Raw genomic sequence first — 26,306 nt, 5'->3', positions numbered from 1 at the left:
TTTAAGCCTCCGCATCTATGCTTCTAATTTTGCTCGTAAAGCACACACCCAATATGATGTATTTCCTTTCAATGAAATTCCTTGTGCATTCCCGCAAATTGTTGTTTTTCATTCCATTTCAATAGAAGTTTTTTCATTTTTGTGATGTCTTTTGTCTCTTGTTTTTTCAATTTGGCATGGAATGAATTTAAGTCCATTTCCTGAAAAGAAACCTCAAGCTAGCAGCTTTGTGTTCTCAATCTGTACACAGTTCGATTGATGAAGAGGTTAGATTGTGTGCAACCGCTTATCAAAAAACCTTTTGGATTGATAGTAAGTCATGACACACATTATCCATAATTCAAAACACTTATATCCTCAGCAATCGAAATTTGGATATCTCTTGTTCAGTATAGTGGATAATGAATGGTAAGATATAAGAAATTAAATGAAAAACGGAAAAAAATATAATTATTTTCATATATTAAATAATCTTGAGTAAGATATAAGAAATGAAAAGAAAGAGGAAAAATACATAATTATTAAGAAAAATAAAACGGAGCTACTGACAAGGTCGAATTTGGCTAAAATGCTCGGGCACGATCACCAGTTACCATCACGAGGTGTATATTTATTATAGAATAAAAACATATAAAAGTTGTGATTAATGTTTTACCTAACAAATAAAACGTGACAATAGACAGTTGGATCATCATTATCTAAGAGCAACTGTAACAGTGGCTTTTAGTGGCCCATGGAGGTATTTTATTGTCCCAACTAGTAGTCCGTGGATCACCATTTCCATTCATTACCCATTCCTTATAAAAAAATCACCATTATGGTTGTTCTAACAAATCACTAGTAGTCCGTGGATCACCATTTCCATTCATTACCCATTCCTTATAAAAAAATCACCATTATGGTTGTTCTAACAAATCACCATTCCCTTTCTTCAAATTCACACGTGTCTTTATCTGGGGACCGCAGCACCAAAAATCAATGGAACCGGCAGTCACATGACAATCCTCGATCTGGACAGTGGGAATTACATGGTACAGGCGTGTCATCGTATCACTTGTCGAAAATCAGACCATAAGAAGAAAAATACAAGAACTCAATAAGAAAAAAAGAGGACTCCTTAAGCGGTGCTGTGTCTTCAATTGTCGTGCATGCATTTTATGCATCTGTTGCCTTGCATGCATTCTCTCTCTCTCCTCGCCTCTCTCTCTCTCTCTCTATATATATATATATATACACACACATCTGTATCTATATACCTTCACGCACAGTAAGCTGCAGACACGCTTTCTCTGCCCACCTTCCGCTGCGGTTTGCAATCCAGTTGCTACCACCAGCGAGTTGACTCGCCACTTGACTTACATGAAGGTAATTTTCAGTGTGATTGTGTCTATTGAGAATGCGTTGCAGTTAAGATTTAAGTTGGTGATATTTGTTTAATAATTGTCATTGATTGGATTTGAAAATGTTCTGTGCATAGGCAATTTCGATTTCGCATGGTATGAATGGGTTTGATTGAATGTCGATGTGGGCAAAAGGGGGTTAGGGCTTTCGATTTTTTGGATTGATGGATTGATTTGTTATTTATTGGATTTTCGCTTACGAAGAAAAGGGTTTGATCTGCGGGGACAAATGGGGTCAAAGATTTGTATGAATGCGTCGTGCGGGACGGCCACAAGCCGCGAGTGGAAGAAAGGGTGGCCTTTGAGATCCGGTGTATACGCTGATCTCTGCTACACTTGCGGGTAATTTTTGTGTTTCCGCTTTTTGCCCCTTTGTCCTGATGTGTTTGAAATTTTGCTAAGGCGATAAATTGGGCTTTAAAGAAAATTTTAACGCTCTGTTTATGGCCTGTATGCACTAGGATAATTGATTAGTCATAGGAACTCTACCGAATGATTATCCGTTCCTATAATTTGCCTACTTTCTCTGTGGTTTATACACATAATAAGGTATATTGGATTTTTGATTAGGACATCAACAGGATTAGTTTGGACCTCGAACAATTATGAGCCAGCATATCTAGAGCATTCAAATTACTTTTTGACAAGGGTGACTGCATGTATTTCAATTTCAAGTAGTGACTTGTAATTATACTCATTAAACAATGAACAAGTAGCCAGTGAAAAGATTGGAGAAGCAAATAGCATAATTCTAATTATTGCTGTTAAGCTTTTCATTTTCCCATTGAAAGCGTTTAAAATTTTCAGGCAAACAGATTTAGATACAAATTGTTTGCTGATTTATGCAAATAGCATTGAAAATATGCTTATCATTTTCACATTCCTTTTAAATGATAAGATTCATCTGTCACCTATCATAAGTTCTGAACTACAGAGAACATGCTTACGTCAATTTCTGATCTGGGAGATCCTTGATATAGGCAAGACACATAATTGAATGCATCTTTTAATAATTAAGCCTTCAAATTGTACATTCGATCACTACGGGCAAGGTATCAAGTATTATACTAGCTTGTGATGAAAGTGAGCTATAAATTTTTTACTTGATGAATCTTGCTTGCAGAATGAGATTATCGCTACTTCAAACTACCCCCCCTGCCCCCACCCTTTATCCTCTACTCGTAAATTTCGCCTTTGATATATCCTCATTCACTTCTCTCGATGTGACTTCTTTAAACGCCCTTCAGATTTGCATACGAGAATTCAACTTACTGCGATACTTTTCATTTAGAGGAAGATGGTTGGAGGGAATGCTATATATGCACAAAGGTAAGCTGATACTTTGATTTATGTTACACTGTTCAAGTCCTCGTCTTCTGTTTCTTCTTCTTCTTCTTCTTCTTCTTCTTGCTGTTGCTTTTGATGATGATGACGATTTTTGGTATTGCAGCGTCTTCACTGCGGATGCATAGCCTCCCATTCTTTGCTCGAGCTCTTGGATTTTGGGGGTGTTGGGTGCACTGGTTGTGCAATCAGTTTTGTCCCTCCTTCAGTAAGATTAATCTAAGACATTGTGATTAATAGGGTTATTGTTTTCTTGGTTATAAAAGTCTCATGGGTTAAGATATGACATAATTTGAAGGATGGGTAATTGTGCTGTAGATCTGAAGATGCACAAGTAACTTGATATGATATGAAAAAATTTGGCTAAATACGCCATACTCGCAGAGCTGGTGAGTTCTGTATGGCTATTATAATTTAAAGGATGGGTAATTGTGCTGTAAGGATCCAAAGCTGCACAAATAACTTGATATGATGTGAAAAAAAGTTGGCTAAATATGCCATACTTGCTGAGCTGGTGAGTTCTGTATGGCTATCAGTCTATCAAGTGATATGGACACCATAACTTTTGGAATACAATAGGGTTTGCTCACTTGGCTCAACCGTCCAAAAAAGGGAGAAGAATAAAAAATAAGAATTAGGACTCCATATTATCAGTGACTATAATGGCATTGATTATAAAATTTCCCTTTGACGCTCATGCCAAAGCCATGCACCCCATATAATCGATTTTGGCTTGTGCATCTAAAGTTGTTGCGGTAATCAATGGTGTCTTATGAGCTACACTTTGTACCTCAAAACTGTGTTCTGAAATGCTATCCATTGCCCATATACAAATTTGTTGGTCGATTTTAATTTATATAATTAGTTTTGCATTTTCTTTTATGCTCGCGGTGATTATATTTTCTGGAGATGGTGCAACATTGCCATTTGTCTACTGTTTATGTTTTCTAATTCGTACGAGAAAGTTTGAGAGTTCTCCGATTGATGTATCTTCTGGCTGTGGATATGTGAGGTTTTTCGCATTTTTATTATCATAGTTATTTTTTGTTTTTTCTGATGCAGACTCGAAATAATGCAGCTCCTAAAGGATTTGGCTCTTTGGCATTAAATAGTGCTAACGACCTGCGGCCCAACCCTGCAGAAAATAGAGCAGTTGGTGATAATCTCGATGGCAGGGTCACACAATTATGCAGGATCACAGAAGCTAATAAACCAAACTTCTTGCATCAAATTCATAGAGATGATACAGCTGCATCACTTGGACAATTGAAAAGAAAGAATATCATACGTCCAAAGAGTGAAGTTGGCATGGGCTTTTCAAATGCAACTCAGCCATGGGTTGGATCATCTAAAAAAGTTTCGAAACTGAATACCAGAAGGCCGTTATTAGAAAATGTGAAGACGGATGGATCACTTGCTCAGACATCTCTTAGTAGGACTTTAGCAGCTCCATCAACTGCTTCTAGTTTAGATCTACCTTTTCCTGGTGTGCTTCTTGGAGAAACAGAACAGATCCGAGCACCTTCTATATTCCAACAAGGACAAAGGTCCCGACCCATACTGCCTAAACCCTTGAAAAAGGGCCTTGCTATGAGTTCAGAAAACAAGAAAGGTGTCGTTCATGAGCTGCGAATTGCGAGGCCTCCTGGTGAGGGGCGGGGGAAGACTCAGTTACTTCCAAGATACTGGCCAAGGATTACTGATCAGGAACTGCAGCAAATATCTGGAGAGTATCCTTGATCGTCAAATTGGTTTATTTCCGATTTTCTACTTCCATAAGACATTCTCCCCTCCCTTCCCTTCTTTGTACTTTCATTCTGCAAAGTGTTTGCCTTACATATTTTTTTCACTTACTAGCTTAAATTCCACAATTGTGCCGCTGTTTGAAAAGGTTCTGAGCGCCAGTGATGCAGGTCGAATTGGCCGTTTAGTTCTTCCAAAAGCGTGTGCAGAGGTAACTTTAAAAGAGTGTTTTTCTTCCCTGCTGAGAAGTTATCTCTCTCTCTGCATCTATATGAATCGAATGCTAATGCAGGCATATTTCCCTCCTATCAATCAATCTGAGGGTCTACCTTTACATATTCAAGATGTGAAGGGAAAAGAATGGACATTTCAGTTCAGATTCTGGCCCAACAACAACAGCAGGATGTATGTCTTGGAGGGTGTAACCCCTTGTATACAGTCCATGCAATTACGAGCTGGTGATACTGGTATGCTTGATCTCATTCTTGCTTGGCTAGTGCTACATAACACCTGCATCATAATGATATATTAGATGAATGTGGTGGAGACCTAAAGTGGAAAAACCATGGTATTTTTGCAGCACAAACAGTAGACAAGCTAATCCATCCTTGTCATTGTGACGATGGAATTTCCTGTCTTAGTTATTTACTTGAATTGAGTTTATTTGATAATGAGAAAGGTAGAAAGTCTAGTGAAGCTCGCTACCTGTCCCTAGATGTCTACACTCCAAATCTGCTGTTACTGTGCATTTCAGGAATTAGATTTCTTTTTCTTTTTCTTTTTTTTTCATTTTTATTGGTTCATCAATCATCACATGTTCAATTGAGGTTTAATTGGATTATGTTTGCTTCTGTTTGGTTATTGGTTTCTAACTAGACCCTTTTTTTCATTAAACACGTTTGTGCTTCTCTTTTTTTTCCATTCCAGGATTTTTTTAAAAAATTTTTGCAAATTCAGAGTTTCATAGTTAATATCCCGTAGAATTAGTGCACAACAATTCTGCTTTCTTTTATGTGGTGTAGGCTACTCTGTACTTGCGCGTCTTGTAGTCGCGATGATGAACTGGTCGCACACTTATACGTTTTGTATTCTATATAAACTCAGACTTGTCCAGAAAAGCCATCTCGATGAATAGTTACAAGTTAGAAGTCTATGTTGACATTTTTTGCATATTGCTGGTTCCTTTTTCTCTCTAATTTATACATCTTTGATCCAGTGATATTCAGTCGTTTAGATCCTGGAGGTAAACTTGTCATGGGGTTCAGAAAGGAGACGAACTCAGTGGATACACAGGTCAATCTTCATAGTCATTTACTATTTCATTCGCTGCATTTGTTTTACTTCTAACGCGTGTTGGAAACTGACATGTAATCTGTAAACAATTGTAATACTTAACAGGAAGCTCAAACATCTGGTCTCCCTGCTGCAGCTCTTTCCAGGGCAACTTCTACCTCTGGTACTGTTGAGAATCTTTCTACAGTAAATGGGTACTCTGATATATACAAAATGCCTAAAGGAAACGTAGGTCCTCACCTATATGTTCTGCCTGAACATTTGAGCTTAGCTGAAGGGGATAATGGGTGGAATAAATATGAGAATCCCGGAGGAGGAACGAACGGGGGTTCAGTGCAGCGAGCAGCACCAATTTCAGAGAAGAAAAGGACTCGAAATATTGGATCTAAGAATAAGAGGTTACTTATGAATAGCGAGGATGCCCTAGAACTGAGACTTACATGGGAAGAAGCACAAGACTTGCTTCGGCCACCCCCAGGAGTAAAGCCAAGTGTTGTCACTATCGAGGACCATGAATTTGAAGAGTATGATGTATGCCATGGATTTGTTTGGTTGTTTTTTTATAATGAAGTTATATAAATTGGAGTCTATTTTGGGCATGCTTTCGGGTCTACTATGCTAACTTTTTCCCTTAATGTTTTTCAGGAGCCTCCGGTTTTTGGAAACAGGACCATATTCATTGCGCGACCATCAGGGTAAGGGTCAATATATAAAACTGTATCACTGTCATTTCCATGTTAGTTTGACATGCCATTCTAATCTGGATACCACATCATAGCTAAAATTTGGGGTTTGATTTGCTTGGAAAAGTATAATGAAGTTGAATGGCAAAAGAATGGTGGAGCATTGTGGAAAACTGTCCTTCTGGCTCCATTTCAAACTTAAAAAAAATGAGCAAAAATAAGGGGGGAGCTTGTACCTTTGAACCTCTTCTGTTTATCTTGTTTCTTTGTTCAATTGAAAATACATTGATTGAAGGATTTTATTTTGCTTTTGCATCACTGCTTGCATGATTGACTTGAGTTTAGAGTTAAGTACACTGATTTTAGTATTGAGTTGGCTGATAATTATCCAGGGGACAGGAGCAATGGGCTCACTGTGATGATTGCTCGAAATGGCGAAGATTACCTATGGATGCTCTTCTTCCTCTGAAGTGGACTTGTCAGGACAATGTTTGGGATTCAAGCAGGTGAGAACTTTTCTTTCTTTTCTTTTTTTGCTTTAAAAATATCTGGAAAATAGCTTATGTGATATTAAGATGTAAATTATGATATTATGGTATCCAATCTGCTCTTAGGTGTTCTTGTTTGGCACCGGAAGAAACCAGTCCTAATGATTTGGGAGATCTTACTAGGATGAGCAAAGGTAGGACTGAACCTTTTCTTGATATTGTATATCTGGATTGATTGAATATGAAGTAGCATAAGATGATATAATGCTTATATACGTGTGTAATCTGCTGTGAATTTGAACTTACTTTGCATTTGTTCTCCGTGTTTGGTATTTTTCCCAGACCTCAAAAGGCAAAGAATTTCAGAAAAAAGCTCTAATAATCCAAGCGAAGAACGTGAGCCTTCTGGCTTAGATGCTCTAGCCAGTCTTGCCATTCTTGGAGACGACATTGATTCTAGTGACCCATCAGCTGGGGTTACCACCAAACATCCCCGACACCGCCCTGGTTGTACCTGCATTGTATGCATTCAACCCCCCAGTGGGAAGGGCAAGCACAAGCCTACGTGCACATGCAATGTGTGCATGACAGTAAAACGCCGCTTTAAAACCCTAGCGCTGCGCAAGAAGAAACGCCAATCAGAAATGGAATCAGAAACTTCCCAGAAGGAGTTGAAGGATGAATTGAACTTTGATGGCACACCAAGAAATGAGCTGGTGCATTCAGATGACACAGAAAGTGAAGAGAACGAGAATGAGAACAGAAAGCTAAGTGAGGAGGGTGAGAGCAGCGCTGGTCAAATAGACCTGAATTGCCATCCAAATCGTGAAGAGATGCAAATTGAGTCATCAGAACTAATGGGCATGATGAGCCTTGTAGAAGCAGCAAGTCTTCCTATGGAGAAGTTGAGCAATGAAAATGGACTTGATCTGGCATCAGTAGCATTCGACAGGGAGAATAAAGTTGATAAAGCGAGTGGTGAGCCCAATATGGACTCAAAAGAGCTTTGACTAGATTGCTTATTATCTTCAAGAGCATGGTGGTCCTCTTAGTTTCAAAAGGGTCTTTCTACAGTCGCACAGATTTGGCATTTTCTTCTGTCTTTTTTTCCCTCCCCTTAAGTTGTAATTCCTTAATCCCCTATTTTTTAAGGAAGATTAGGAAGAACGAAATAGAGGAGGATTAAGAATAAGTAGAAAATAAGGACCGCACTGCACTGGAAATCATTTGTTTATTGTTTGGTTTTGAGAGCGCAATGTCTTGAGAAACTTGTTCTTTTGTACTGAGAAGGTACAAACAATCCGATAGGAATGGAGGAGTAAGAGTTCGAAGCATCGATTCTATCCACCTCGACTAAGAAACTTTATTTGATTTTTAGAAAACATCAATAATATTATATATATATATATATATATATATATATATATATATATATATATATATATATATACACATCTATATGATCCAAAAAATAAAGAAAAGAAAACATCATCGTCTTTGATAACATCGTCCAAGTCCGGCCGGACACATTGGACACTTGTGCCCGCCCGTCTCCATTTCCTATGATTATGAAACCTATAATAAATAAATAAACCACCTCTCTCGTCCTCTACTAATTAATCTCCTTGTATCTTCCTTTGCGTCCTTGTTCTGTTTGGGGAATTTGATCGAACGACTAATGGGCGACGTCGAGACATTGGCGAAGGCGAGATTAGAGCTTGAAGAACTCTATCTGGGAGTCCCCGACGACTCCGTCAATCTCACCTTCCAAGACCTTGCAGACGTCAAACAAAAGCCCGGGATGAAGAAGACCACCTCCACTATGACCATCATGGAAGCCATTGAAGAAGTTCAAACCCCCAAACACGTCTCTTCACCAATTAAAAAACTACCCAGCCTTGATTTCAATCGCGCCTTACAACCATCCAAACCTCACAATCTCCACGATGGATATGAAGATGGAGCTGATCATCATCGTCGCCACTATGACCATCACGATCACCATCATCATCATCATCGTAACCATGTGGTTGAGAGTAGCATCGGAGCAATTGACGACGTAAGTGGCGTGAGCATGGCTTCCAACTTCCCAGATAGGGGCGGACGGCGTCGGCCTGGAATTGCTCACTCCAATATATGCACCATTTGCACAACTTACATTTGTATTTTCAGGCATCGGTGCCTGGTAAGTAACTCTAACACTATATATAACTCAAACTCAAAATCAAACAGAAACTATTTTGATACATAATTGGTTGTTTTGGTGGGTCAGGTTTGTGGAAGAGTCTACTGCAGGAACTGTGTAGCCTTAGGCATGGGAGACATGACGGAAGGAAGAAAATGCCTCGACTGTCTGGGCAGAAGATTCAGCCAACGGTAATTAACTAACTTAATTTCATCATTAAATCCCTTCAAATGCCATAATCTCAATATATATATGACCTTCCCCATGCATCTTCTTGTATATACTATAGATACATAAATAAAGCAGGGAAGGTTGGGTGTTGGTCAAGGTACCCAGCAATGGTTAAGCAAGCAGAGCTCAAATGGGCGGAGAAAGGGCCAAGGAGAAGCGGTGAAAGAGGGTACGGCCGCAGCGGTGTTATGATGTCCAGATCAAGAAGCCCGATGACCCCAATGAGGCCACATCGTGGAACCAGTAACCCTCCGTCTTTTGTCTCACCGTCCTCTCCTTATTCTCCTTATACTACACCTCCGACTCCTACTCACCATCACCTCCCATTTTAATTATAATATGTTCTGTAAGTTAATTAATACTTTATATTACAACTATTAATATCGGATTTTCCCCCTTCTTCTTTTTTTTTCTTTTTTGTTCTTGTTGTTGTTGTAATGTGTTGTTTAATTGTTTTAACAACACTACATGTGTTTCCTTGGAGTGATGATCATTGACCATGGAGACCTTTTGTAATTTCATGTTCACGCATTATTAATGATTCTGATGAAACTATTTTTTTTTTAAAGGGGAAGAATATATTTTATTAACTAGAAAAAGACAGACAATCTGTCAATACAACCTCCTTGATCCAATTAGGCTCACCTGAAGCTCTCCATTCGAAAGATACAGTAGACCTTAAAGCGAATTGAGCAAGACAATGAGCAGCTTTGTTAGAACCCCTTGGTCGGAACATGTAGTAACCGGTTTTCGTCCGGCCAAAAATATTAATAAAAGAAAAAATAAAGAATGTGAAATCCAAAATAAAAATTAAAGGAAGAAAAACGAACTCCAAACTCGTTTCTTTACTTAAAAGCCCGTGGATTTATAAACTCAAAATTTAAAGCCCAATTATTAAGTTTTGGTCCAATTATCAAAAACAAAACCCTGAAAAATATCTAGAGAATAAAAATAAATAAATTAAATGGAAAATTAAAAAGTGAAAAAAACCAAAAAGAATAACCACATTGGTTAAAAGGAAAGAAAAAGTACGGACAAAAAAGACAAATTGAAAGAAATAGGGTTTTAGGAGATGGAGTCTCATTATCTCTTAATATAAAAGGAAAGGTAGCATTCTTTGAGAGAGAAGGGAGTGGGGCAGCCGACAGAAGAAAGGAAACAAAAAGGGAGAGAGATCAGGTGTGAAAGGGAGAGGAAAAAGAAAGAGAGGAACAAGAGGAGAAGAAGGGAAACGAGTGTCTCCTCCTTTAACTATTGAAGGTAATATTCGGCACACATCTCTATATCTCTCTATTTTTCTCTAATTCTATCTTTGATTCATACTTTGCATCTCTCCGATTTGGTTTCCCTGGTTTCTATGATTTCTCAGGTTTCATGTATTACTTGTTCTATATGTCCAAGTTGCTGGCTCGAGTGCTTGTTTAGATTGCCTCTGTTTATATTGTCAATATGTTTGTATGATTATATTGGTTCTTTTGGATCTGTTTATATTGGCTCCTGTTTATATCAATTTGTTTATATTGATCGCTCCTGTTTATGTATATGTGTGTATATTGTTCAGGTTTTTAGAGATGTTTATATGCCTATATTCTGTTTATACTAATGATGAACTACTGAGATGTTGTTTGAGTTTGTTTTGATCTCTTTTGCTAGAATGTGTACTAGATTTCCATGTATTTGCTTGTATTTGACGATAAAGCTATTGAGATTCTGTTCGGGTTTGTGGTTCGATTGATCGGATGGATCAACTTGGAATATGAATTTTATACATATATATAGTTCAGATTTTATTTGGATTGAAAGTTATGTTTATATGCAGAAATGAAAATTTGTGTATATGTGAAACTCCTAGTAAATATGGTGATAAAAATGATTTGTAAAATGGTTTGTAAATGGTGTTCGTATATAGTGTTTGTACATGATGTACATATAGTGTTTATAAAAATGGTGTTTATATAGTGTATATAAATGGCGTTATATATAAATTGGATATTGATTTGAATTTTTGTTAATGTTTAAATGTACAACTTTGACCCATTTTGTGCTTGTTTGTTGGGCTTGGACCGGGCTTGGGACCGGGCTTGGGACCATTTGGGTCAGAGGACATACTTAGAAGATTGGACCGGATTTGAGCAACGGGTCCCATGGGCAATATTTCAATTGTTGTATAATATTTGTATTTCTCATTTTATATTTGTCTTTTGTACATAATTGTAAAGTGTAACCTTTGTAATAGTGTTGTGAAAAATAGTGAAAAATGCATACATGATATTATAGGGTGCTAGAAGCATATAGACACTAGGGATTGATTTTGTGAATGATGATTGCATTAGAATGCATGCTTAGGACTTTGATTTTTCACACTATGCCATGATGCTTAGACGTATGCTAGGATTGTTTGAATGCCATGAAAATAAATGCAACGCGTTAGTCATTAGAATTAATCCAAGCCGTCTCACTTTAATAAACACACCAAGATTAATTTATGGAACCTTTATGTTTTGTTTAAATACCAAGGAGCCTTCAAGATATTGGGGTTCCATTGACATTTATCCAAAACATTTGGATTTCGTCGACCCGGAAAGCGAATATGTTTTTAGGGATTAGGAGAACTTATTTAAGGACCCAAAGGGGGGTTTAAAGATATTTGGTCCGTCCGATGGGCCTTAAATGAATTCTTTCTTTTCTCATGAAGAACATAATTGTGAGTAAGGCTTAAATTGAACATTTCTCCTTGATTGTGGACCCTTTTGGTACATCAACCAAGTCCCCAAAAAGTCCCTTTTCCAAAAATATCGAAACCCACTCAAAGTGGAATTTTTCATCCAGACTAAGCAAAACAAACATCTTTGGCTAAGCCGGGAATGACCCCAATGATCCCGTGCACACCTTTTTTCAAATCATCCAAATCCACTCCAAGTGGAATTTTTATTCATCCTTGGCCAAGTCGGGAATGGCCCCAATGATCCCGTGCACACCTTTTTTTCAAATCATCCAAATCCACTCCAAGTGGAATTTTTATTCATCCTTGGCCAAGCCGGGAATGACCCCAATGATCCCATGTACCCTCTTTTCAAATCATTCAAATCCACTCCAAGTGGAATTTTTATTAATCTTTGACCAAGCCGGGAATGGCCAAAGTGATCCCGTGCTCCTTTTTTCTTTAAACCACTCCAAGTGGATTTTTCATCACATTCACAATGAGATTTTCAAAAACAAATTAGAGCCAAATAGGAGAACATTCAAAGGTAACCGTTTTCGGGAGTTGTGGAGTGCCTAACACCTTCCCCATGCTCAATAGACCCCCTTGCCCATTTTTCTCGTAGACCAGAACGGATGTCCAATTGTATCCTAAAAATCAATTGGTGGCGACTTCATTGCTTTTCATGCCGGTTGCTTCAGCTGGCGACTTCACTGGGTTATACCAAAGGGGTCGGGCCTTTTTGTGTTAGTGTTTTCCTATTCGGTTGATTTGTTTATTTTGTCGTACATTTTTATTTCAACATTTTGAGGAATCTAATGTGTTTGTTCATGATTGTAGATAAAATAACAGGTTTTTGGTTTCATAAAATTTGAGTGTTTGTTGAGGATATGGTATGATTTCCCCGCACACACATGACCATTCACATGCACACAAATGGCCCATAAAAACCGGGTCCTACTAGTGATTAGTGAGGGTTGATCTTTGCTTTTGATGGATTTTGCCCTCACGTAAGCAAGGAAAGACATCCTCCTGGATTGACGTCCCTTCAAGATATTGGGGGATGGGCTCCACTTCCAGATATGGGGTGTGAGCTAACCTGATCTAGTGGCCTCTCGGGTAGCCGCATTATAGTTATATATGCCACCATATGCACATTAGATAACCTCTAGATCTGGTTCGAGACCTTCAAAAGTTTGTAGGAGTTTGACCTTTTTTTAGGAACAATGGGGAACTCTCCTATCCTTAACTCTATTTATTTCCTGTATCTTTATTCTTCATTTACATGTATATACATTCATCAAATCACACATGTACATCTTTTATACACTTGCCATGTATATGTTAGCCTAAGGTTATGATCTTGCACACTTGTTAATCATCCATCCATGTTCATATATACTTGTACACTTGTTAATCATCCATGCATGTTCATATATACTTGTATATCTGTTAATTATTCATACATATCCATATATACTTGTACATCTGTTAATCATCCATGCACGTTCATACATACTTGTACACTTGCTAATTATCCATACATATTGATATATACTTGCACATTTGTTAATCACCCATACATGTCCATACACATCTTATATTCATTCTTTTCATACCCTCATGATTCACATAAGCACAGTCATTGGAATTTGGTTTGGTAATATTTTCAAGACATCTTTTAATTGAAACAGGATTTGCACAAATAATAACCACATGCATACACATTAATATACAAAAATCATACACATTTTTAAAAAAAATAAATCAAAAAAAAAAGGAAAAAATAAATGAGAGTTATGATAGTTTCGTTTACAGAGGGATGCAGAACAAAGTGAAATTTACTGATATTGGGGCAGATTTTTAAAATCTGCCATTTGAAAGCTCGACTAATGTAACTGGGGGAATTTTTACAAATTTATGAAATCAGTTCAAAGAGTTTCAACTAATAAAGATTGTTGTTGTCGAAGATGATCAAAACTTTGCTGCTATAGCCTTGCCTCGGCCTCCAGGTTGTGAGCTCAACAACTGGACCAGTTTGGAATTACCAGTTTCTGTCAATAGCCTTCAAGAGTAATCTCTATATGCACTACCATCTATGGTCCAGCTCAAGGCCACTGATTGGGTTTTAGTAATGAGCATGTCTTTACTTTACTTTGATAAATTTCGTAGTACGACTTTTGTATGTTCAATATTTCCATGTTCCCATGTGTCTGATGATTCTGCTATGCTTATCATAAATAAAAATCTTTGTTCAAAATTCTCACATCTTTTCACCTTATTTCATCCATCACTTCCAAAATTCCAAATCTCACACATTCCATTTTAACAGGACTGAAATTGATGATAATGAAAAAGATGAACCAAATGAACCAGATTTGGGGCACCCATTAACAATGTTGAATCTGACTCCGACATTGAGGATGAATTTGAGATATCGCCAGAAATGTTGAGACAAGTTAATCAAGAAGAAAAGATAATTTAGCCGCACAAAGAACTTACTGAGGTTGTTAACTTGGGAACTGAAGATCAGAAAAAGGAGGTTAGGATTGGTGCAGCTTTTGAAGGAGGAGATAGAGAAAGATTGATAGATTTGCTGCATGAATATCAGGATGTTTTTGCATGGTCATATCAGGATATGCCAGGACTTGATACGAACATAGTGGTCCATAGATTGCCATTAAAACCAGATTGTCTGCCAGTGAAGCAAAAGTTAAGGAGATTGAAGCCGGAGATACTTTTGAAGATTAGAGATGAAGTAAAAAAGCAGTTTGATGCAGGATTCCTTGCTGTGGCAAAATACCCCGAATGGGTTGTAAATATTGTACCAGTCCCAAAGAAGGATGGTAAGGTTCGGATGTGCGTGGATTACAGGGATCTTAATCGAGCAAGCCCGAAGGATGACTTTCCTTTACCCCAAATTGACATACTGGTAGACAACACCGCTAAACATTTCGCGTTCTCCTTCATGGATGGACTCTCAGGATATAATCAGATTAAGATGACGCCGGAAGATCAAGAGAAAACTACTTTCATCACTTTATGGGGTACCTTTTGTTACAAAGTCATGCCATTTGGTCTAAAAAATACGAGAGCTACTTATCAGCGAGCCATGGTCACTCTGTTTCACGATATGATGCATAAAGAGATTGAGGTGTATGTGGATGACATGATTGCTATATCAAAGGAAGATGAAGATCACATGATTAATCTGGAGAAGTTGTTCAAGAGGTTGAGAAGGCACCAACTGAAGTTGAACCCCTCGAAATGCATATTTGGGGCAACCTCAGGGAAGTTGTTGGCTTTCATTGTCAGCAGAAGAGGTATTGAAGTAGATCCAGACAAGGTGAAGGCGATCATGAAGATGTCGCCTCCTCGCACTGAGAAAGAAGTCAAAGGTTTCTTAGGGAGACTCAATTATATTGCAAGGTTCATTTCACAGTTGACAACTACGTGTGAGCCAATTTTCAAGTTACTTCGGAAGAATAACACGTCAGAATGGAATGATGAGTGTCAAAGTGCTTTTGAGAGAATTAAACAGTATTTACAAAATCCGTCGGTCTTGATGCCTCCGGTTGCTGGGAAGCCGCTTATTCTCTACCTGACTGTATCGGACAATTCGATGGGGTGTATGTTAGGGCAACATGATTCATCTAGGAGGATAAAGCATGTGATCTACTACTTGAGCAAGAAATTCACTAGTTGTGAGACCAATTACTCCATGTTGGAGAAAACTTGTTGTTCATTGGCATGGGCTGCACATAGGCTCAGGCAATATATGTTGTATCATACTACTTGATTGATCTCGAGGATGGACCCGATCAAGTATATTTTTGAAAAACCATCTCTTTCAGGGAGGATTGCAAAATGGCAGATGTTGTTGTCAGAATATGACATTTTGTATGTTACCCAGAAGGCGGTGAAAGGAAGTGCAATAGCGGATTACTTAGCAAAGCAGGCAATTGATGACTCTCAGCCTATGAATCCAGGGTTCCTAGATGGAGAAATCTTGTCCTTAGAAATGGAGAGTCGGAAAGATCCGGGTAAATGGGTTATGTTGTTTGATGGCACCTCTAATGTTGTCGGTAATGGGATTGGGGCTGTGCTTATTTCCCCAGAAGGCAAAGTTACTCCATTTACTGCTAAGCTTTATTTCGAATGTACCAACAATGTGTCCGAGTATGAGGCCTGTGCCATGGGAATTCAAGCTACTATTGATGTCGGGATTAAGAAGCTTCAGGTTTATGGTGACTCTCAGTTGGTGATTAGGCAATTGTGTGACGAATGGGAAACCAGGGATGCCAAGTTAGTCCCTTACTATGGACATATCAAATAGTTGACCAAGTTTCTCGATTGTGTGGAATTTGATCATATTCCAAGAGAAGAAAACCAGATGGCAAATGCCTTGGCCACTCTGGCAGCCATGTTTGATCTAGACCCTCGAGGAGAAGTAGAGGTTATCAAGATTGAGAAGCGTGAAATTAAGGCACATTGTTTGAATGTAGTAGCAGAACCTGATGGTAAACCCTGGTATTATGATGTGAAACAGTATTTGGAGAAAGGAGAATATCCTCCAGAGGCCTCAGATAATGACAAACGCACCATCCGAAGGCTCTCAAGCTCCTTTTTCTTGGATAAAAATGTGTTGTATAAGAGAAGCTCGGGATTTGTACTCCTTCGATGCGTCGATATAGATGGAGCCAAACAGATTATGGAAGAGATTCATGAAGGAATATGTGGTACGCATTCGAGTGGATATTCAATGGCAAGAAAGATATTGCGGGCCGGCTATTATTGGCTTACCATGGAAAGAGATTGTATTAGCTATGCGATCAGATGCCATAAGTGCCAGATTTATGCTGATAAGACTCATGTTCTAGTAAACCCTCTGCGGGTATTAGCAGCACCTTGGCCATTTTCGATGTGGGGTATTGATGTTATTGGCCCTATTGAGCCCAAAGCTTCCAACGGACATTGCTTCATTCTGGTTACAATTGATTATTTTACAAAGTGGGTGGAAGCAAATTCTTACGCTAAAGTGACAAGTAGCGTTATCGTCCGATTCTTGAGAAAAGATATTGTATGTCGTTATGGGGTTCCCGAAAGGATCATTACAGACAATGGCACAAATTTCAACAGCAAGATAGTGAATGATTTATGTGAGTAGTTCAAGATCAAGCATCATAATTCATCCCCTTATCGTCCCAAGATGAACGGGGCTGTTGAGGCGGCTAACAAAAATATCAAGAAGATTATTCAGAAGATGACGGAGAATTACAAAGATTGGCATGAAAAGCTTCCTTTTGCTTTATATGGGTATCAGACTTCTGTGCGTACATCCATGGGTGAAAGTCCTTTTGCTTTAGTATACGGGACAGAGGCGGTTCTTCCCATTGAAGTAGAAATTCCCTTGTTAACAGTAGTGGTGGAGGCCAATTTATAGGAAACTGAGTGGGTCCGAACCCGGTACGAACATCTGAATTTTATTGAGGAGAGAAGATTGGGGGCACTTTGTAGAGGGCAACTCTATCAAAGACGAATGATAAGAGCACATCACAAGAAAGTGCATCCTCGTTGTTTCAGAGTGGGGGATTTAGTGTTAAAGATGATTCAGCCACCTCAAAAAGATCATCGTGGAAAATGGACTCCTACCTGTGAGGGACCATATGTTGTGAAGAAAGCATTCTCCGGTGGAGTAGTAATTTTGACAAAGATGGATGGAGATGATTTGTCTCACCCAGTAAATGCTGATGTTCTCAGATGGTATTATGCGTAACCAAAAAAAAAATCACGCTAGAGTGAAAACCCGAAAGGGTGCTCTAGGCAAAAATTAGGGACCAAAAAAAAATTCTGCTAGAGTGAAAACCCGAAAGGGCGCTCTAGGCAAAAGTTAGGGACAAAAAAGAAAAGAAAAGAAAAGAAAAGAAAAATCCCGCTAGAGTGAAAACCCGAAAGGGCGCTCTAGGCAAAAATTAGGGACAAAAAGAAATTTTGTTGGAGTGAAAACCCTCACGGGCACTTTAATTATGGCTGCAAGTTTCGGTTGTAGATTGTTTGAAGAAAGGAAATTGAGACATGAGTCTGTTGGTTGTTAACTTGTCTTGCATTGACATTGGTGCGGAGTACAGAATCGACTTCGTAGTTGTTGGGTTGGAGGACAGTCAATTGGACATGCACCCAAAACTGGGGCAGTTTTTGGTGCGCTCCTTATGCTATCATATATTCCACCATGCGAAGGTGTTAGTCCGTTAAACAAAATGAGAAGTTTGTTGGCAAAAATGGAGGACTCAGAGACAGCCTCAGACGAGTCAGATTTGATCATTGTTAAGTGGGTGCACATCAAAACTAGGACAATTTTGGTGGAATCTTTGAATTATCACATATTTCGTCTTGGAGAAGCTTGGTTTGTCCTTTCTTCCTTTGACTTCTTTACATTCTTGCACATATCTTTGTCTAAAGTTTTTTCGATTGTCACCCATCCTTTTCAATAAAAATGGTAAAGAAATTCATTTATGCAGTTTTGTCACTTGTGACATCTTTTTCCATATCCCAATTCAATTCTCGTTCCATATTCCAAAAAGTTTATCATTTGTATTCAGTAATTGACGTGCATGGCTATACTATTGAATTTATCACTGACAAAGTTTTGACAGAAAATATGAGGAGTGCATTAGGACATTACTTTTGACAGGAATTTGATTAGATTTTGGCATCCTAAGCTGGAAAGGATTTGAATGAAAAACTTGTAGCCAAGGTAAGCATTAGCAGGAAAGAGAGGATTGCATTCATAAGATGCGCACAATAAAATGAATAAAGCAAATCCAGATGAAATGGCAGCATTGAACTCAAAAGTGGGCACACATGCAAATAAGCAAAGAAAAGGAAGAGAGATAGCTCAAGAGTTGGGTTTTGGAATGAGTGAGAGCCTTTACTAATCAGAATAGAGAAGATGCATTGAAAATCCAGAGTCAGAAAGTCAAACCCTAGAAAGAAGCAGATTTGTTCTAGCAATTCGTAACTGTACGCGTGATTAAGGATGGCAAAGCCTTGAGAGAGCATGCATTCACTCATTAATGAGACATTCATATTTGAACAAAATCGATCATTACATGCATCATTGTTGCATATGGTTTGTATTTTTTGTATTATGGCAGGTTTATGCAGAAGGTACAGCTTGGACATAGTCATTTTCCTCAAATCAAAACATATCACTCGCTCGAAACATCTTTCTGTTAAGGGTGAGATTACAAAAACGCCTGAATACACGTCTTGAAAAAAAATCATTTTCAGCCAAGCCGGGAATGACTACAGTGATCCCGAGCACCTTTTATCAAAACAAAAAAATCATCATTTTTAGCCAAGCTGGGAATGGCTCCAGTGATCCCGAGCACCTTTTCTCAAAACAAAAAAATCATTTTCAACCAAGCCGGGAATGGCTACAGTGATCCCGAGCACCTTTTCTCAAAACAAAAAAATCATTTTCAACCAAGCCGGGAATGACTACAGTGATCCCGAGCACCTTTTCTCAAAACAAAAAAATCTTTTTAGCCAAGCCAGGAATGGCTCCAAATGATCCCGAGCACAGATTTCAGCTAAGCTGGGAATGGCTACAGTGATCCCGAGCACAGATTTCAGCCAAGCTGGGAATGGCTACAGTGATCCCGAGCACAGATTTCAGTTAAGCCGGGAATGGCTACAGTGATCCCGAGCACAGATTTCAGCCAAAAATATTAATAAAAGAAAAAATAAAGAATATGAAATCCAAAATAAAAATTAAAGGAAGAAAAACGAACTCCAAACTTGTTTCTTTACTTAAAAGCCCGTGGATTCATAAACTCAAAATTTAAAGCCCAATTCTTAAGTTTTGGCCTAATTATCAAAAACAAAACCCTAGAAAATATCTAGAGAATAAAAATAAATAAATGAAATGGAAAATTAAAAGGTGGAAAAGACCAAAAAGAATAGCCACCTTGGTTAAAAGGAAAGAAAAGGTATGGGCAAAAAGGACAAATTGAAAGAACTAGGGTTTTAGGAGATAGGGTCTCATTCTCTCTTAATATAAAAGGAAAGGTAGCATTCTTTGAGAGAGAAGGGAGTGGGGCAGCCGGTAGAAGAAAGGAAACAAAAAGGGAGAGAGATCAGGTGTGAAAGGGAGAGGAAAAAGAAAGACAGGAACAAGAGGAGAAGAAGAGAAACGAGTGTCTCCTCCTTTGACTCTTGAAGGTAATATTCGGCACACATCTCTATATCTCTCTATTTTTCTCTGATTCTATCTTTGATTCATACTTTGCATCTCTCCGATTTGGTTTCCCTGGTTTCTATGATTTCTCAGGTGTCATGTATTACTTGTTCTATATGTCCAAGTTGCTGGCTCGAGTGCTTGTTTAGATTGCCTCTGTTTATATTGTCAATATGTTTGTATGATTATATTGGTTCTTTTGGATCTGTTTATATTGGCTCTTGTTTATATCAATTTGTTTATATTGATCGCTCCTGTTTATGTATATGTGTGTATATTGTTCAGGTTTTTAGAGATGTTTATATGCCTATATTCTGTTTATACTAATGATGAACTACTGAGATGTTGTTTGAGTTTGTTTTGATCTCTTTTGCTAGAATGTGTACCAGATTTCCATGTATTTGCTCGTATTTGACGATAAAGCTATTGAGATTCTGTTCGGGTTTGTGGTTCGATTGATCGGACGTATCAACTTGGAATATGAATTTTATACATATATATAGTTCAGATCTGATTTGGATTGAAAGTTATGTTTATATGCAGAAATGAAAATTTGTGTATATGTGAAACTCCTAGTAAATATGGTGATAAAAATGATTTGTAAAATGGTTTGTAAATGGTGTTCGTATATAGTGTTTGTACATGGTGTACATATAGTGTTTATAAAAATGGTGTTTATATAGTTGTAGGGGTCAAAGTCAACCTCAACAAATTATATGGGTCATGTTCAGCCCAACAACAATAATTAAAGCCCAACAGAGGCTAGGGCCCAGAAGCCCAACAACATAAAACAGACCAGAACTTACAGTCTAAAAAGGACTTGGTCTTATCAAGGTAGTACAAAGCCGATGCAAATAAGGCCGAATCAATAACTAAGGGACGAAGCCGAAGATAAGGCAGTTCCTCGTTAAATGGTGACAGCCGAAACTACTGCAAACTGCTACAAACTACTCCAAACTACCGTAAACTCTTCCAAACTGCTATGAACTTCTCTAACTGCCACAACTGCTCAAGAAAAGCATAAAAGGAGTTCATTAGGAGGGTGGAAAGGAGATTGGGATTCGGAAGGGATTTTCTTACTCGCACTATATTCACAAGTGATAAATAAAAAATATCATATCATTCTGCACCGTGGACCTAGGCTAAAAGCCGAACCACGTAAAATTTCTCTGTTTTGTCTTGTATTTGCCCATTCATTCTCCACAATTCGATTGTCGATAATTTACATCAACAATTTGGCGCGCCAGATAGTATTATCACAATGACAAATGCAGAAGATTCACGAGATGATGCTGTAAGCGAGAAGATGAAAGCTTTGATTCAACGCTTCAACGAACATGAAAGAAGGGTCCAACAATTGGAGCAAGAAAACTTGACTGTTCGAAGAGAAAATCAAAAGCTACTTGATCTTATGAATCAACCTTCAAGTCCACATGTAACTAGAACCGTCCCTGCAGGTACTGTCCCAAGTACTTCTGTTCGACTCAATGATGGACAAACAACGCAAATTCCCAACACAAGTGTTCCCTTGCCAGGATTTGTGCATCAGACATAATCATCATTGGCATCAACATCAACTCAGTTTCTGAGGCCAACGACACAATCCATGGCACCACTATTTCCTATACCAACGTCATCTTCGGCTATTCCAACAATTGGTGCTTGGTCAAACATAACTACAACATTGCCAGAAATTGCAACACAGCGAAGTGTTGATAAAAGATTGGAAGAAATGGAGTCAGCCTTCTTCAGGATACCAGGCATGCCACCACCTGTAAAGAAAAATCATACTTTCCTCAAATCTCCATTTGTTCATACCATTGCAATGGAAGAGCTCCCAAAGAAATTCATCATACCACATATTAAACCTTATGATGGTACCACTGATCCAGAAGATCATGTGGATCAGTATAGTCAACGATTGACTCTGGTATCATACCCATTCAACAAGCATGAAGCATGCATGTGTCGAGGATTCAGTTCAACCTTGGTGGGACCTCTTTTGAAGTGGTATCTTAATCTTCTAGAAGGGCAAATCGCTTCATTTGCACAATTGGCCGATGCATTTGTTGAGCAATTTGCAAGCAGTAGGAAAATAATTCCAACATCGGATGACCTATATCGACTGCGACAAAAGCAAGGAGAATCTCTACTGTTATTCTTGACGAGATTCAATAAAGAAAAACTAGAAATTCCAGGATGCTTAGATGAAATTGCGATCAATGCATTTCGCATGGCTCTTCTTCCTGGAAGCAAATTATACGGAAAGCTTACCCGTTATCCATGTAAGTCTTTTCAAGAAGTTCAGGCAAGAGCAAGCGTCCAAATTAAATGGGAGGAAGATGAAGGAAGGCTTCCAGAGCGACTAACAGAGCAGTCGAAGAAATCTGAGCAAAAGCAAACAAGTTCAGAAGCTCCGCGATATCCTCGCAAAGATCCTAAACCGATTGATTTTAAGAAGAAACCTCGATCTCCTGAATACAATTTGGTAATTCCACCAAATGAAATCTTATCAGTGCTGAAGAAAATGGGAGATGCTGTTAGATGGCCCGACAAATTACACAAACCGCTAGATCAATGGGATACTTCTAAATGGTGTGAATTTCATAACGATTACAGACATTCAACAGACGACTGTTTCACCCTCAAAAAAGAAGTAATTCAATTGCTAAGGAAAGGTTATCTTCGGGATTTACTATCTGAAAGAGGAAAAGCGGCGATGTCCCAAGTTGAAAGACGAGAAGAGGAACAGAAGCCACTACCACCAGAGAAGAATATTAACGTAATATTTGGTGGATAGGAGATTAGCTGAATTACACGTTCATCGGTAAAGAAACATGTCAAGAAGACAAAAAACTCTGAGATATGGAATGATAAGCCGATGGTACAATTCACGAGACAAGTTATCAGCTTCACAGACGATGAGATGACGAAGCTCCTCAATCCACATGATGATGCCCTGGTAGTAACTTTGTAAATTGCCAATTGCGAAGTTAAAAGAATCATGATTGATGATGGCAGTTCAGCAAATTTACTATTCATGTCCACACTCCAAGCAATGGGACTTTCAGAAGCAGATATAATCAGAGGTCCTATACCACTCATCGGCTTCAGCGGGGAACAACAATACACCATCGGCTCTATTCCATTGCAAGTATATGCCAAGGGAATAAATCTCCAGGTTCGATTTAATATATTAGATTGTCAATCTCCATATAATGCGATACTTGGACGACCTTGGATTCATGCAATGAGGACTGTGCCATCAACTTATCATCAAGTAATACGATTTCCAACAAGAGATGGAATACAAGAAATATATGGGGATCAACGTCAAGCAAGAAGTTGCTATGAACAAGCATTGAAGGGAAAAACCAAAGCTTTATAGCAATTACAGCGAGGGCCGATTCTAAGTAATCAAGAAGAGCCGGCTCATAAGGAGATAGAAGAAGTCATCATTCATCTGGATTATCCAGATCAAAAGATTCAGATTGGAGCCAACTTGGATTATCAACTGCGAGAAAATTTGATCCGATTCCTGCAAAATCATAAACATACTTTCGCTTGGACGCATGCAGATATGATTGGAATCAATCCAAATATCATCACTCATCAATTGCAGGTCGATGATAATTTCCTTCCAATAAGGCAGAAAAGACGAAGATTCACTCCAGAAAGAAATAAAGTCATCAATGAGGAAATTCAGAAGCTGCTAGATATTGGATTCGTCCGCGAAGTTCAATACCCAGACTGGCTAGCAAATGTGGTTGTGGTAAAAAAGAAGAATGGAAAGTGGAGAGTCTGTATTGACTTCATAGATCTGAATAAAGCTTGTCCGAAAGATTCTTTTCCATTTCCTCATATCGATGTACTTGTGGATGCGACAGCAGGGCATGAACTACTCAGCTTTATGGATGCATTCTCTGGATATAATCAAATCTTGATGCATCCAGGAGATTAAGAGAAAATTGCATTCATAACCAAACGTGGTATGTATTGTTATAAAGTGATGCCATTTGGATTGAAAAACGCAGGAGCGACATATCAACGGCTGGTCAATTGTATGTTCGCAAGTCTACTTGGAAGAACGATGGAGGTATACATCAATGATATGTTAGTAAAGACTCTGAAGGCCGAAGATCATGTTGAACACCTCAAACAAGCATTTGAAATTCTTGATGTTCATCAGATGAAGTTAAATCCTCTCAAGTGCGTTTTCGGAGTCAAAGCAGGAAAACTTTTGGGATTCATTGTTACACAAAGAGGTATTGAAGCAAATCCTGATCAAATCCAGGCGATACTTGATATTCCTTCTCCCACAAAAATACGAGACGTACAGCGGCTGGCGGGAAAGATTGCAGCGTTAAACAGATTCATCACCAAATCATCTGAAAGATGTCATCATCTGTTCACGGCTTTGAAAAAATCATCTAGCTTCGAGTGGACAGGTGAATGTGAGACGGCATTAAAGAAATTGAAGGAATATCTGACCAATCCTCCAATTCTTACGAAGTCAAAAACCGGTGAGATACTCTATCTTTATTTAGCAGCTTCTGAATTTGAGATTAGTGCAGTACTGCTGAGAGAAGAGAACAGCCGCTAGCATCCAGTATATTATGTTAGTCAAAGTTTGATAGATGCTGAAACAAGGTATCCTTTAATGGAAAATCTTGTTTTAGCACTTATCACTACAGTAAGAAAGCTTCGTCCTTATTTTCAAAGTCATCATATCACGGTGGTGACGAGCTTCCCGATCAAAACGATACTCCATAAACCAAAATTATCCGGAGGTTTAACCAAGTGGGCAATTGAATTGACCGAGCATGATAACGAATATCAACCTCGAACAGCAATCAAAGCCCAAATTCTAGCAGACTTCATTGCTGAATTTAGTCCGGGAATGATGGATGGTGTTCACAAAGAATTGCATCAAAACAAAAAAGACGATGACGCTATTTGGCAATTATTTGTTGATGGTTCAAGTAATGCAAAGGGAAACGGCCTAGGTATCATCTTAATCTCACCACAAGGAGATCAATTCCCTCAAGCTTTACATTATGGATTTCATGCTACAAACAACGAAGCAGAATATGAAGCTCTGATTGAGGGACTGAAACTAGCAAAAGAATTAAAAGTTCAACGTGTTCACGTGACTTCAGATTCCCAGTTGATCGTCAATCAATTAAATGGAGAATATCAAGCAAAAGATGAAAGAATGAACGATTATCTGGAAATAGTGGGGAAGTTGCAACTTGAATTCAAAGAATTCCAGATTCATCAAATTCCCAGAGAAGAAAACCAACAAGCATATGCATTGGCAAATCTGGGATCAGCAAGTCAAGCGTAAATAACTCAGAATGTCCCATTGATTTATTTGGAATCATCGACAATAAGAAAAACTTCCACGGTGGAGCAATCATTTGCTATTACTGAAGGCAATGATGACTGGAGGGCACCATTCATACAATATCTACAGGATGATGTGTTACCACAAGACAAGAATGAGGCCAGAGCCCTACGATGAAAAGCATCACGGTACACGATAGTTAATGGCATTCTTTACAAAAGATCATACCAAGGAGTATTGCTACGATGTCTATCTCAGGAAGAAGCACAATATGCCTTAGCAGAATTACATGAAGGTGTCTGCGAAAACCATTTAGGTAGCCGAAGCTTAGCTAGTAAAGTCATGCAAACAGGTTATTATTGGCATATGCTCCGTGGCGATGCAGCCAAATATGTGGCGAAATGTGATAAATGTCAGAGATTTTCACAAATTTCGCATCAACCACCAATGGAGCTAGTCCCAATTTCATCAGCATGGCCATTCATGAGATGGGGAATGGATATCGCTGGAAAGCTTCCTCCAGCATCGGGACAAAGAGTGTTCTTATTAATTTTAACGGACTACTTCACAAAATGGGTGGATGCAGAAGCTTATAAACAAGTTAGGGATAAAGAAGTTAAAAGCTTCATCTGGAGAAACATCATTTGCAGAT

General features: G+C 38.5%; 2 protein-coding genes across 3 annotated transcripts; both read left to right on the top strand.

Annotated features, from left to right (window-relative positions):
- The first annotated feature begins 1,067 nt into the window (after positions 1-1,067).
- On the top strand, positions 1,068-8,285 carry LOC119992131 (B3 domain-containing transcription repressor VAL1-like). 2 transcript variants are annotated; one of them, XM_038838779.1, is made up of 13 exons: positions 1,068-1,365; positions 1,610-1,742; positions 2,648-2,729; positions 2,851-2,952; positions 3,807-4,474; positions 4,602-4,698; positions 4,780-4,954; positions 5,704-5,780; positions 5,886-6,311; positions 6,426-6,475; positions 6,856-6,969; positions 7,078-7,145; positions 7,294-8,285. In XM_038838779.1, the coding sequence occupies exons 2-13, from the start codon at positions 1,630-1,632 to the stop codon at positions 7,959-7,961; spliced, it is 2,640 nt and encodes an 879-aa protein (XP_038694707.1). In that variant the 5' UTR covers positions 1,068-1,365; positions 1,610-1,629; the 3' UTR covers positions 7,962-8,285. The 2 variants fall into 2 exon arrangements, with proteins under 2 accessions (XP_038694707.1, XP_038694706.1); XM_038838778.1 differs by having other exon boundaries at positions 1,069-1,365; positions 1,605-1,742.
- A 122-nt stretch (positions 8,286-8,407) lies between these two features.
- LOC119992199 lies at positions 8,408-9,766 on the top strand. Its single transcript, XM_038838866.1, has 3 exons — positions 8,408-9,136; positions 9,224-9,327; positions 9,426-9,766. The coding sequence occupies exons 1-3, from the start codon at positions 8,630-8,632 to the stop codon at positions 9,697-9,699; spliced, it is 885 nt and encodes a 294-aa protein (XP_038694794.1). The 5' UTR covers positions 8,408-8,629; the 3' UTR covers positions 9,700-9,766.
- Positions 9,767-26,306: the final 16,540 nt, after the last annotated feature.

This window comes from Tripterygium wilfordii, chromosome 22 (genome assembly GCF_013401445.1).
Source record: "Tripterygium wilfordii isolate XIE 37 chromosome 22, ASM1340144v1, whole genome shotgun sequence".
In the NCBI taxonomy this organism is placed as follows: domain Eukaryota; kingdom Viridiplantae; phylum Streptophyta; class Magnoliopsida; order Celastrales; family Celastraceae; genus Tripterygium; species Tripterygium wilfordii.
This window is presented reverse-complemented; position numbering and strand designations above follow the sequence as displayed.